Genomic DNA, 14,274 nt, shown 5'->3' with positions numbered 1-14,274 from the left:
TTGAGTTGGAGGAGCTGGTCAGGGGGATTGGCCAAATGCGGTCAGGGAAGGCGCCGGGGCCGGATGGGTTCCCGGTGGAATTTTATAAAAAGTATGCGGACCTGGTGGGCCCCCTGTTGGTGGGAGCCTTCAATGAGGCAGGGGGGGGGGGGGGGGGGGGGGGGGAAGCCCCCAACGATGTCACGGGCGCTGATCTCTTTGATCCTGAAGCGGGATAAGGACCCCCTGCAGTGTGGATCATACAGGCCAATCTCGCTCCTCAATGCGGATGCTAAGTTGCTGGCGAAGATCCTGGCCACCAGGATAGAGGACTGTGTGCCAGGGGTGATACATGAGGATCAGACAGGATTTGTCAAGGGAAGACAGCTTAACATGAATATGCGGAGGTTGTTAAATGTTATTATGATGCCGGCAGTTGAAGGGGAGGCGGAGATAGTGGTGGCGCTAGATGCAGAGAAGACCTTTGATAGAGTTGAGTGGGGGGTACCTGTAGGAGGTGCTGGAGAGGTTTGGATTTGGGGAGGGGTTCATCAAATGGGTGAGGTTGCTTTATGAGGTCCCGATGGCGAGTGTAGCTACTAATGGAAGGAGGTCAGAGTACTTCAGGCTCTACCGTGGGACCAGGCAGGGGTGCCCCCTGTCCACCTTGCTTTTTGTACTGGCAATTGAACCTCTGGCTATGGCGTTGAGGGAGTCGGGGAAGTGGAGGGGTCTGGTGCGGGGTGGGGAGGAACATTGGGTATCGCTGTATGTGGACGATCTGCTGCTGTATGTGGCGGGTCCAGTGGGGGGAATGCTGGGGGTGATGGAGCTGTTGGCTGAGTTTGTGGGCTTCTCGGGCTATAAGCTGAATCTGGGTAAGAGCAAGGTGTTTGTAGTGCACCCGGGTGATCAGGAGGAGGGAATTGGTAGGCTCCTGTTTAAGAGGGCAGTGAAGAGTTTTAGGTACGTGGGGGTGCAGGTGGCCAGGAGTTGGGGGACTCTCCACAAGCTTAATTTTACCAGGCTTGTGGAGCAGATGGAGGAGGAATTTAAAAGGTGGGACATGGTGCCGCTGTCGCTGGCGGGTAGAGTGCAGTCCGTCAAAATGACGGTGCTCCGGAGGTTCTTGTTCCTGTTTCCGTGCCTGCCCATCCTTATCCCTAGGGCCTTTTTTAGGAGGGTGACTAGCAGCATCATGAGCTTTGTTTGGGCGCATGGGACCCCGAGGTGAAGAGGGTCTTCTTGGAGCGGGGCAGAGATGGTGGGGGGGCTGGCGTTACCCAACCTCTCGGGGTATTATTGGGCGGCCAATGTGTCGATGGTGCGCAAATGGGTGATGGAGGGGGCGGGGCAGCATGGAAAAGGTTGGAGATGGTGTCCTGTGGAGGCACAAGCCTGGGGGCCCTGGTAACGGTGCCGTTGCCGCTCCCTCCTACGAGGTATACCACGAGCCCAGTGGTGGTGGCTACCCTCAAGATTTGGGGGCAGTGGAGGCGACATAGGGGGGAAGTGGGGGGGCTCGGTGGAGGCTCCGCTAAGGGAAAACCATCGGTTCGTCCTGGGGAACATTGATGGGGGGTTCCTGGGGTGGCACAGGGCGGGCATCAGAAAGCTGAGGGACCTGTTCATCGACGGGAGGTTTGCGAGCCTGGGTGAGCTGGAGGAGAAATTTGAGCTCCCCCGGGGAATATGTTCCGGTACCTTCAGGTCAAGGCGTTTGCTAGGCGGCAGGTGGAGGGATTCCCTTTGCTGCCCGCGAGGGGGGTGAGGGACAGGGTGCTTTCGGGGGTCTGGGTCGGGGATGGGAAGGTATCTGATATCTACAAAGTAATGCAGGAGGTGGAGGAGGCGTCAGTAGAGGAGCTAAGGGCTAAGTGGGAGGGAGAGCTGAGGGAGCAGATCGAGGATGGGACATGGGCGGATGCCCTGGAGAGGGTTAACTCTTCCTCCTCATGTGCGCGGCTTAGCCTCATCCAATTCAAGGTGCTGCACCGGGCCCATATGTCCGAGACTAGGATAAGTAGGTTCTTTGGGGGTGAAGACAGGTGTGTCAGGTGTTCGGGGAGTCCAGCGAACCATGCCCATATGTTCTGGGCATGCCCAGACGCCGGTGTTTTGGCCTTTGCGTCCCTAGTAGCCCGGCGGAGGATCTTGCTACAGTGGAAGGATGCGAGGCCCCCAAGCGTGGAGACCTGGATCAATGACATGGCGGGTTTTATTAAGCTGGAGAAGGTCAAATTCGCACTGAGGGGATCGGTACGAGGGTTCTTTAGGCGGTGGCAGCCTTTCCTCGACTTTCTGGCTCAACAATAGGGAACTAGGTCAGCAGGAGCAGCAACCCGGGGGGAAAGGGGAGGGGGGGGGGGTGTTGACTATGTTTATTTAATTTATTTTCAAGTTCTCTTGTTGTTTACCGGGTTTGGGGGGGGGGGGGGGCTCGATATATGCGTTATTACGGTCTTGGGGGTGTTATGCTTATTGTGTTGTTTTATTGTTGTTTTTTCCTGTTTGTTGTTATATATTTTGTAAATCATTTTCAATAAAAATGAGGTGCGAATTTGGTCCCCATGGCTGTTCAGTGTGTCTGGATGAAGAACTTGTTGTCGAAGGTGAAGATGTTGTGATCCAGAATGAAGCGAATGAATTTCAGAATTGCGTCTGGAGATTGGCAGTTGTCGGTGTTGAGTACCCTTACAGCATTCGAAAAAAACTGCTCTCTCTGTAAAAATTGATGGCTTTAAGAATATCATAAGATCAGCCAGCATAGAATTGTGATTGCCTAACAGAAGGTGGAATTCTCTTTCTGTCTCCAAACATGGTCTCTTTACAGCCAAGGACTGGGCTGAAATGGGGATAGCAGTCAAGGAGTATGGTGTACTCAAGGATCCTATGTCGAGGTTTCCCAGTACATGCTCAATGCTGCCATTCTGGAGATGATGGGATGGAGGCTTGTACTGAGATAAGGGTCAGGGACAAATGGCAAGAGAGCTGAAAAATAACCTTCAGCTAATTCTCAGATGGGAATAAAACAAACGATTGACACGGCGTAAACCACCAGCCCCATGACTGGGAGAATATTCAATCTTTTACAAATAGAGGATGGCTGGGGGAGCACTTCTTAGCATTTTAGTTAGCTCTGGAAGACAGGGAACATAAAAAAAGGTTGTAAACAGAAAAGAGCTCCAGCTGCAGAAATCGGCTTCAACTGTCTGTTTGTCCTCTGGGACCAGTAAACCTGTCATGGTTCATATGTGTTCCCTGGCTATTTAAGCTTATATCTCATATTTAAATTGTTGCTTCTCGAAAACTACTCCACAGACTCATTTAAAATCATCTGAGCTGACGAGTTGGACCTTCTTTTTGGATAATGTGTGACTCTGGACCTCAAATCTTACAATAGGTGGCAAGATGTGAAATATCACAATCATCATGACTATAACCGATGGGAATTATGACTGCATTGTGAGTAGACTTCTTGAGGAGGCCCAGAAATGCAAGCTTAAGCTAAGGAAGGTTCGAGATGAGTTAGCATACAAGGAACACAGCTAAGAAAACGGATAAGAAAAAGAAACTTGAACTTGAACCTGGCATGGAAGCTGGCTATCAGCTTTAGTGTCAAGAAAAATTCAACGAGAAAATTTTAATGAAAGCAAAGGGAGTAAAAGTATAGCTACTGTATATTTTGTCTGAGGACTGCCTTTGAAAGTGTGCATGATTGATTATAGCGCTGCTCATGGTCTGTGTGTCTCGTCTTTAATCTCAATAGTATACTGGCATATTCTGGTTTAAGTTCATTACTTGCATGGCTTTGTTTCTGTGAGATGCTCGAGTCCTGTTTTAGTTTTCAAGCAGTACTTTTAAATCATGTTAAAGTATGAAAGTGTGAATGTGAGTCTGTCCGTTTCCAATTTAAGGCTGTCACCAAGATTTTGAAACACATAAAATTGAATTACATTTTAAGTTAAGGATGTTAGTGTGGATTTATTTTTACCGAAGTGTACTTGCGCAACTTTGAACGGTGTCAAAGAAGTTGTTTCTCAAAAGATAAGCTTCTGCCTCAGGTTTATGTTTGCTGGAATGTCTGACAGAAATCTAATTTGAACTTCTCAAAACTTCTCTGCTTCAACTGAACTTGAGATTTAAAATAAAACTATTGCTTTGTACAGTGCAAATTAAAGATCTATGATCTTACTGACAGTGTTTCCAAATGAGGTTAAGTAGAGGGCAGCACAGCTGCCTCACGGTGCTGAGGTCCCAGGTTCGATCCCAGCCCTGGGTCACTGTACATGTGGAGTTTGCACATTCTTTCCGTATTTGCATGGGTTTCACCTCCACAGCCCAAAGATGTGCAGGTTTGGTGGTTTGGCCATGCTAAAATTGCCCCTTAATTGGAAAAAATGAATTGGGTACTTTAAATTTATATTTAAAAAAAAATATTAAGCATCACATGCAGTGGTTAGCACTGCTGCCTCATGGTGCCGAGGTCCTTGGTTCGATCTCAGCCTTGGGTCACGGTCAGTGTGAAGTTTGCACATTCCCCCCGTGTTTGCATGGGTCTCACCCCCACAACCCACAGATGTGCAGGGTAGGTGGATTGGCCACCCTAAAATTGCCCCTTAATTGGAAAAAAATGAACTGGTACTCTAAATTTATATTTTAAAAAAATAGTAAGCATCACACGCAATGGTTAGCACTGCTGCCTCATGGCACCGACGATCCATGTTTGATCCTGGCCTCGGATCACTGTCTGTGTGTAGTTTGCACATACTCCCCATAATTCACAAAGATGTGCAGGGCAGGTGAATTGACCATGCTAAATTGCCCCTTAATTGAAAAAAAAAAGAATTGGGTAGTCTATATTTGAAAAACAATAAGCATCACCAGCAGCTGCTTACCTGCCCTGCAATGATCACTAGCACTGGTAGGCACAGTGACTGAAAATGCAAGTTTCGGACCCAAAGTGATCCCAATCTACAATTACTTTTAAAGGGCATAAAATTCTACCCTGAATGTGCCATTGAGCCCTGACCTACAGTCAAAAATTGAATGGCACTCACAAGAGGCAGACACCTGAAAATACGATCCTGGAATAAATACAAAGGCAAAAGCAACTTGCAGGACTGAACATGATCTTGTATTGATGAGCTTTGTAAGTTTATTCTAGACAATGGATTCCCCGCCAACAAAAACATTTAGAGAAAATTTAATTTTCCAGAATACACCTAGAGATAATACTTTCTTCAGTAATTTTCCAAACGAAAAGGGAAGTAGAGAATTAGCAAAGCATCCAAAATAATTTGCCTTAGTGTCAGAACATGATATTGAATATTACTAAACAATATAAATTACAATGAAACATCAAGCATTCAAACAGTTTCAGAATCATTTTTCCATACGACCTGCAGTTAATGTTTTCTAAGACATGTATTTCTAAATTACTGTCATTTACAAATTAAACATAACATTTTTATTCAGGTAATCAAAAATATTTATCATCTGTTAGTATAGATTCACACTTGGAAAGTTAAAATTATGACGATTCCACCTATATTTAGTTATGCATTATTATGAAGTGCTTTGACAGCTAGGAACCTCTTTTAATATAAAATCATTTTTAAGCTTGGAGTGCAACTACTTTTGATAACATTTGAGATTTGCACTCCTTTCATGACATCCCGCTCAAAACTTGAGAACTTCTCTTGCAATCTGAACGTACTGATCATCCGGTGGAGGCTTTCTGGGACTACCAGGTTGCAGGAACTTCTGAATTCTTGGGATGGTGCTGATCTTTAGCTTGAATTTCTGGAATTAATTGTTAGAACACGCTCCATTAGGCAAGATTATTAGCACAAACGGATCAGGGCACATTGTTGGCACAGCCCAAATAAGCATTTCAATTAGAATGCCACTGCTTTGTCAACAAGCGAAAGGGTTGAAGCCAAAAGTAAAATCACATGGAGAGCAGTTGAATCATTGCAAAGAGACTATTGTTTCGATGCGCACAATGTTATCTCAGTTATATCTGTCAAAGATATTCTATCAAATGATAAAACAATTCTAATGTCCTTTCCTCCAAAATTCAATTTTAACTTCACCACTGAAGTCTCTCCAGTATTAAAAAAATACTCTTATTCTTCCTGGCGGAAAGGTAGGGAAATAGGCCGATAGCAGCAGCAACCCGGAAAGGGGGGGGGGGGGGGGGGGGGGGGGAGAAGGATTGGGGGGAGGGAGAACTGTGCACATGGGTTCGTGGAGGGTGCTATCTCTCTCTTTTTTGTTTTTTTCTTTTTCTTTGTTTTTGTTCTTTCCTTTTGTTTGAAGTTGCTCTTGAAGCTGGGGGGGGGGGGGGGGGAGAGGGGGGGTATTGTTTATGGGGTGTTACCGCGGTTGTATATTAACAGAGTTAAGATGTTTATATTTTGTATTTTGTAAAAATTTCAATAAAAATTATTTAAAAAAAAACTCTTATTGGCGACCATGGCAAATAAGCCATCAGTTATGCATGTGCGGGCTACTGACTGCCCAAGATCTTGCAAATGTCTCCGGCAGAGCCCTGGAAGGAGCCAGAGGCCAAGAATTTGACGGTGGTGGTGACTTTGACAACCCGCAGGTTAAATATGGCCACCAAGTCCAGCTAGAAACAGAGCTTCATCCAACAGTCTGGAAACATCGGCCCTCAGCTCAGATGACAACCTCGAGCCTCTTGGTAGAATGTTTTCAAACATCTCCAGGAAGCGTAACTACCAGGCATGGACTACTGTGAGCCTCACCTCTCTGCGGCTTCCTTCTCTTATAAGGAGCAACAAGTTTGTTGCTGCTACCGGTCAATTTGATTCTCGACTGAAGTCCAGTCCCTTGCTGACCTGATAGACCATCAAACTTTCAAAGTGGAGTTGAGATAAATAATTACATAGAACAGAGCCTAGTAGTGTTAAGCACACGTCGAACTCGGAGGCGTGTTAATACACTCCAATAAACGCGTTTTACGCCCATAGTAAAACGTGCAACACACCCTCCCCTCAATCAACCTTCCTGGTCACTTCATCAAAGAACTCTAACAAATTTGTAAGGCATGATCTCCCATGAACAAAGTTGTGCTGACTACTCCTAATCACACCCTGTCTTTCCAAATGGCTGTATATCTTATCCCTCAGAATCCTCTCTAGTAACTTACCCACCACAGATGTTCGGCTTACCAGTCTATAATTCCCAGGTTTTTCTTTGCAGCCCTTCTTAAATAAGGGCACAACATTTGGTACCCTCCAGTCTTCTAGTACCTCATCCGTGGCTAATGATGATGTAAATATCTCAATCAGGGCTCCCGCAATTTCTTCTCTCGTCTCACACAGTGTTCTTGGGTTATACCTGGTCAGGGCCAGGAGATTTATCCACCGTCATACATTTTAATACGTCCATCACCTCTTCTACTGTAATGTGAACTGCCCCCAATATATCGCCACTAAACTTCCCAGGTTCTCAAGTCTTCATGTTTTTCTCCACAGTACACACCCAGGAGAAATATTCATTGAGAACCTTACCCATCTCCTGCGGTTCCACACTGTACACTTTGGTCCTCGAGGGGTCCTATTCTCTCTCTAGTTGTTCCTTTAATATACTTTAAAAATCCCTTTGGATTCACCTTAATCCTCTCAGCCAAAAAGCTACTTCATGCCCCCTTTATGCCCTAATTTCCTTCTCGAGTATACTCCTGTATCCCTTGTACACCTCCAGGGAAACCCTTGATTCCAGCTGCTTGTTCTCCTGGCCAAAACCTCAATATGTTTTGTCATCCAGGATTCCCTACTCCTGCCAGCCTTGCCCTTCACCCTAACAGGAACACCTAGACCCTGAACTCCAGCTATTTCACTTTTAAAAGCCTCACACTTGCCAGTGGTCCTTTTGCCCTCAAACAAGCTACTCGAAACAACCCTTGCAAGCTCCTGTCTAATTCCATCAAAATTCGCCTTGCCCCAATTTAGAACTTGCACCTGTGGACCAGTTTTGTCCCTTACCATAACTATTTAAAAATTAATAGAACTATGTGCTGGGATTCTTCCCTACCTGGCGGGGCCTAGAGTCCCGACGGGACGGAGTGGCGTGAACCACTCCGGTGTCGGGCCTCCCCAAAGGTGCGGAATTCTCCGCACCTTTAGGGGTTAGGCCCACGCCGGAGTGGTTGCCGCTCCGCTGGCCAGCGTGAAAGGCCTTTGGCGCCACGCCAGCCGGGGCCGAAAGGCCTTCGTGGGCAGGCGGAAGTCCGCGCATGCGCCGGTGCGTCAGCAGCTGCTGATGTCATACCGGCACATGCACAGGGGAGGGGGTCTCTTCCGCCCCCGCCATGGTGAAGGCCATGACGGGGGCGGAAGAAAAAGAGTGCCCCCACGGCACAGGCCCGCCCGCCGATTGGTGGGCCCCGATCGCAGGCCAGGCCACCGTGGGGGCACCCCCCGGGGTCAGATCGCCTCGCGCCCCCCCCCCCCCCCCCCCCAAAGGGCACGCCGACGCCGCCAATCCCGCCGGTACTAGAGGTGGTTTAAACCACGCCGGCGGGAAAGGCCCGTCAGCGGCGGGACTTCGACCCATCGCGGGCCGGAGAATTGCCGCGGGGGGCCCGCCGACCGGCGGGGAGCAATTCCCGTCCCCGCCGAATCTCGGGGGGCGGAGAATTCGGGACATGGCGGGGCGGGATTGATGCCAGCCCCGGGCGATTCTCCGACACCCCCCCCCCGGTGTTCGGAGAATTCCACCCATGGTCACTTCCCCAAAGTGGTCCCCCACTGTCACCCTCAGTCATTTTCCCTGCCCTATTTCCCAAGAGTAGGTCAAGTCTTGCCTTTTCCCAAGTAGGACCCTCCACATACTGCCTGAGGAAACTTTCTGTGAGGAACACTCAAAAAATTCCACCCCATCTAAACCCTGAACACTATGGCAATCCTAGTCTATGTTAGGAAAATTAAAACTCCCTACTATGACAACCCTGTTACTCCTGAAAGTCTCCCCAATCTCTGCATATTTTTGTTCGAATTCCCATTGGCTATTTTGGGGCCTATAGTACAACCCCAATAAGGTCACCATCACCTTCTTATTTCTTAGTTCCACTTCCCCTTCTTATTTCTTAGTTCCACGATTAATTGAATGATTAATATCCACTGCAAAGAAATGCGCACGTTGGCAGGTTTGGAGCTGGGTTCCCCACCGCTGCCAATTTAGTCAGTTTAACCCTTCATCCATTCCCAAACCTGTGCTCTCCTTCAGGTTAAAATCCAGTCCTTTGTATCTAAATGAGGCAGGAGCTGACCTCCCAGTCTCAAATCTCATTCTCACTTCAGGTCTGCTCAGATAGAGCCCTACCAAAGGTGTGTCAAACGCAAGGATGTGTATTCAAACCCCTCCTAAAGAGAGGTTCAGTGAGGATTCCAGAAGCAGTACAGAATTCCAAGAGAAAAATGCACACTCATCCCGTTCTGACCAAAGAGGCCACTTCAGAACATAAGCAATCTCAGGAAATCAAGACATCATTTTGAAAATATTAATTCTATGGAACAACCATATGAATCTGAATGAATTTTATATTAGTCCAAATATCGCAAAAGGTTTTACAGTCCTGTCTGTATCTTAACCTTTTTCATTTTTTGTGCATTCATTTTGTTCTTTCATGTCCTTTCAGCTTCATCACACAATATAAACTTTCTGATTTAATACATAAACCCTACCTGCAGCTGAGGGAACTCAGACAGAATGAGGGGTGCGTTCTCTTCAACCATCAAGATAACCTCCAGCAAGTGAAGATCAGCAACACTGAGCTGGTTACCAACCAAATATCCACTTTGTTGACTTAGGACCTACAAGAGAAATAAAATCTCACATTAGAGGTGCAAATAACACGGATGTCAAGAGGACAATTATATCATGCCGTTAAAAGTTAAAATGTGGGACAGCCGAGCAGCCTGCTCACCTCAATTAATTTGTGGCTTTTGGCTGCAGAACAGAATTTGGAATGACAGTGGCAGAAAGCGAAGACACTTTCCATCCCCAAACAGTTTTTGTTCTAAAATGGAATGTTGTACACACATTCCCAGGATGCTTGAAGAGACTGTGAAACATGTATTCCTCCCATGATGCTGAAGTAGAGGGCAAGGCTGCCAACATATGCACCTTAAGAGACCCAGGAAGGTTGAACGACTGGTTCAACTGCCATGTCAGGCAACCCCTTCTGCACAATTCCAAATGTCTGACAGGGTCAAGATAACATTTGGCTATGATCTCTGGTGTAATCTCTGGAACAATGATTATGTTGCTGGATGAGGAATCCATAAGACATAGAAGTAGAAACAGGCCACTCGGCCCGTTGAGTCTGCTCTGCCATTCAATGAAGTCATGACTGATCTGGTATGATAATCCTCAACTACACTCTCCTGTTATACCCCCCCCCCATAACCCTGGATTCCCTTTACTGATTAAAAATCTGTCTATCTCAGCTTTGAACATTTTTAATGACCCAGCCACTACAGCCCTCTGCGGTAAAGAATTCCACAGATGCACTACGCTCTGAGAGAAGAAATTCCTCCTTACCTCGGTCTTAAATAGGCAACGCCTCACTCTGATATTATGCCTGCTGGTATTGGACTCTCCAACAAGGGGAAACAACCTCTCAGCATCTACCCTGTCAACGCCTTGAGAATCCTATGTATCTCAATAAGGTCCCCTCTCATTCTTTTAAACTCCAATGAGGACAGGCCCAACCTACTCAAACTCCCCTCATCAGAAAATCCTGCCATACCCAGGATCAACCTAGTGGACATTCACTGGACTGCCTCCAATGCCCAATCTTCCCTTAGATAAGGGGACCATAACTAGGACTTCCCTATTTTTATACTCCACTCCTTTTGAAATAAAGTCAGAGGACTGGGCTATTAATCTGCAGATGAGTTCAGATTCTACCATGACAGTTGGGGATTTAAATTCAGTTACTTAAATAAATCTTGAAGAAAAAGATGGCATCAGTAGTAGTCAAACTACCAGATGGCCATAAAAATGCAACGGGCTAATTTATTGCACCAAAGGGAAGGGAATCGGCTATCCTTCCCAGTCTGTCCGAGACTGGACTTCAGACCCACAGAAATGTAATTCTTAGTGGCTCTCTCAAACGACCTAGTAAGCCACTAAATTGGCCAATTGTTAGGACTAGGACCACTGCTTTTCCTGATATATATGTTAATAACTAAGATTTGCAAGTTGTTAAAGCGCCCTGGGCTAGTGTGCGGTTAATTCCAGCCCCACTTGACCCGGAGGCACAACACAAATTGAATTAACCAATCATTTGGAGAAAATATCCAAAGTCTTTGGCTCTTGGTGACTCAATAATTAGAGCCACCAGGTTTGTAAATTTAAACACAATTACTTTTTATTTATAACAAGAACTATAATAAAATATGCAGCAAATACAGCTGGTTAACTATTTTCTAATTCCTAATCCCCCACTTTATCTTGTCCCCACCCTTTGTGCACACACAAGACAGACAAACACAGAGGGTAGGAGAGGGGTGTAAAAAAACAAGTAAAAGGAAAAAGAGTCTTTGTTTCAGATGGTTGACTTTAAGCACACCTTTCTTTAAAGTAAGCTTTCAGATCCAGGTCTCTATTTGCAGCCTGTAATAGTTATCCTGTGGATACGTTTATTCAGATTCCCTATAGGTTCAGGGTTACAACAGAGGCTGGTTTAGCACAGTGGACTAAACAGCTGGCTTGTAATGCAGAACGAGGCAGCAGCGCGGGTTCAATTCCCGTACTGGCCTCCCCGAACAGGCTCCGGAATGTGCCGACTAGGAGCTTTTCACAGTAACTTCATTGAAGCCTATGTGTGACAATAAGTGATTATTATTGAGAGAGAGAGAGAGACCAGTGATAGACTTCAAGAGGACATCGGCTGGGTTGCATTGTTCCCGTTGGCTTTTGGACAACAATGTCAGGGTCAAATGAAGGTCAAAAATCCACAATATGGGGGGGGGAAATAGTCAATCAAAAGCGATTTTTCCCAAATTGGGGTTTTGTGCCAGAGGGTGGGCTCATTGTCCAACTTCTGCTTTGTTTACCATTTTGTTTTGTGGCCTTATTAAATTGTATCGTCTTTTGTGCATCCTTACCCCTAGATCTCTTCGCACCAATACCCTATTAGACTAATTCCCAAGCAGTCCAATCATCCTTATTCTTCCTACTAAAATGCATCAATTCGCACTTAATCACCTTGAAATTCATTTGACAATCAAACACCCATTCTGTAAGCTTAAGAGTCTTCCTGTATTCTGTTGCATTTTTACTTTGTATTGACTACACCATATGGACTTCCCGTACCAGCCTCCCCGGACAGGCGCCGGAATGTGGCGACTAGGGGCTTTTCACAGTAACTTCATTGAAGCCTACTCGTGACAATAAGCGATTTTCATTTCATTTCACCTCCCTATTTGATGTTATGTTCAAATTTTCTAATTGTATTTCCAACTCGCAGAATGTGTTATAATCTCTTAGAGTTCTAAATGCATATCATAATTAACATATGCCAATGAATTCTACCAGAATAAGTGCTTTATTCTCCTCTGAAGGATTCCTTCTGAAACGCAAATCTATTTTCCCTCCGTTAGGTGTTAAGTGGCCTGCATTGTAGTTACAGTATTTTCTGTTCTGGTCTCCTGACTATTCATTATTTTTGACATGAAACCAATATACTATTAGAATTGTGAATGGTAGGTAGCCTATCTGAATTTAATCAAGATCCAAATCCTCATGGGTTCTTATGTTGTCTGAATGTCAATTAAGTTACCAAAAATGTACGATCGGCCATGCAAACCAGTTCCGTCATCCAATGAAATCATGTCTGATCTGCATCCTAACTCCATATACTCTCCTTTTCCCCATATCTCTAAATATGACAAACATAAATTTGCCAATTTCAGATTTAATAATCAACAGTTGATCCCGCATCTACCAATTGCAGAAGAGGGTTCAACCATCCTACCCTTATAATGGTGTTCCTAACTTCACTTCTGAAATATCTATTTTTCCAAGTCCTTAAATCCCAAACTGGAAGGAATAGGTTCTCTTTTTCTAGCTTATAAGCTCCCCTTGATATCTTGAAAACTTAATCAAATCACCTCTTGTCATTCTCAATTTTAGAAAGTAAATCTAATTTGCACAATCACTCCTCGTAATGTAATCCTTGGAGTCCAGGTATTATTCTGAAAAATCTGCATTGCACTCAGTCCAGAGCCAGTAAGTCCTTTCCAAGGTGTCAGTACTGCAGGTGAGGTCAAACAAGGACTTTGTATAGCTGTAGAATAACGTCTGTGCTCTTGCATTCTAATCCTCTAGATTCAAGGCCTGGTATTGCATTAGCCTTTTAATTATTTTGTGTAACTATTCAGGACATTTTAATGATCTATGTAGATAGACTTCAAAATCTCTTTGGGTCTTCACTGTTTCTAGCTTTTCAGTATTTAAAAAGTACTCTAATCAATCTGTTTTATAGATCAAATGTGGGTGACCTCACAATATATTGAAATCGATTTGCCGCAGTTTTGCCCATTCGCTAAATCAATTAACCTATCTCTGTATTTCTTTGCTTCCATCAACACTGCCGCCTTTCTTGGTGTTATCAGTAAATTTGGATGTCCTTCTATCCTATTATATAAATTGATAATAATTAGTTGAGGTCTCAAAATACCGTATGGGTCACCACTTTGTCCGTTGAAGTACCTGCCTATTAATCTCCACCCTGTTGCCTGACACAAGGCTAATTTCATTAGCAAGTTAATAATGTGCCTCTGGATCCATGAAATTCAACCTTACTTAGCAGTCTCTTCTGAGGGACTTTACCAAGCACCTTCTGCGAGTTCATATAAATAACATCCACAGATATTGCCCTAAACACTATTTTTATTTACCTTTTGAAAATAAATAAATCAGGTTCGTCATTCATGGCCTACCCTTCAAAAGTCTGTGCTGGCTTCCTTTGATCAAGTGAAAATTTTGAAGGTGCTCAGTCACTGTCCTTAATTATCAATTTGAGCAATTTCCTGACAACACATATTAAGCTAGCTGGTCTGAAATTCCCTTTTTTCTCACACCTCTCTCTCTCTATGTAGCATCTTTGGTTGTCTGAGAGTTGCTAATCATGACTATCCACAAACCATGATGCCGAGCACAGTGCTTCTATTGAAAACCAGGATATCACAATGGGGAACGGTGAAAAGGCAAGAACTACTGCAGCCGGTACTGGGATTGAACTCACACAGTTGG

General features: G+C 45.1%; 1 protein-coding gene across 2 annotated transcripts in view; it reads right to left on the bottom strand.

Moving 5' to 3' along the window:
- Positions 1 to 5,097: 5,097 nt before the first annotated feature.
- gsta.1 (glutathione S-transferase, alpha tandem duplicate 1) overlaps positions 5,098 to 14,274 on the bottom strand; it is a 31,905-nt gene continuing 22,728 nt past the window's right edge. For both annotated transcript variants that reach the window (XM_038800418.1, XM_038800419.1), the window contains exons 6-7: positions 9,696 to 9,824; positions 5,098 to 5,784 (exon numbers count right to left, since the gene is read on the bottom strand). In XM_038800418.1, the coding sequence (XP_038656346.1) occupies positions 5,662 to 5,784; positions 9,696 to 9,824 (252 nt within the window). In that variant the 3' untranslated portion in view covers positions 5,098 to 5,661. The remainder of the gene's footprint in view (positions 5,785 to 9,695; positions 9,825 to 14,274) is intronic.

This window comes from Scyliorhinus canicula, chromosome 6 (genome assembly GCF_902713615.1).
Source record: "Scyliorhinus canicula chromosome 6, sScyCan1.1, whole genome shotgun sequence".
In the NCBI taxonomy this organism is placed as follows: Eukaryota; Metazoa; Chordata; class Chondrichthyes; order Carcharhiniformes; family Scyliorhinidae; genus Scyliorhinus; species Scyliorhinus canicula.
This window is presented reverse-complemented; position numbering and strand designations above follow the sequence as displayed.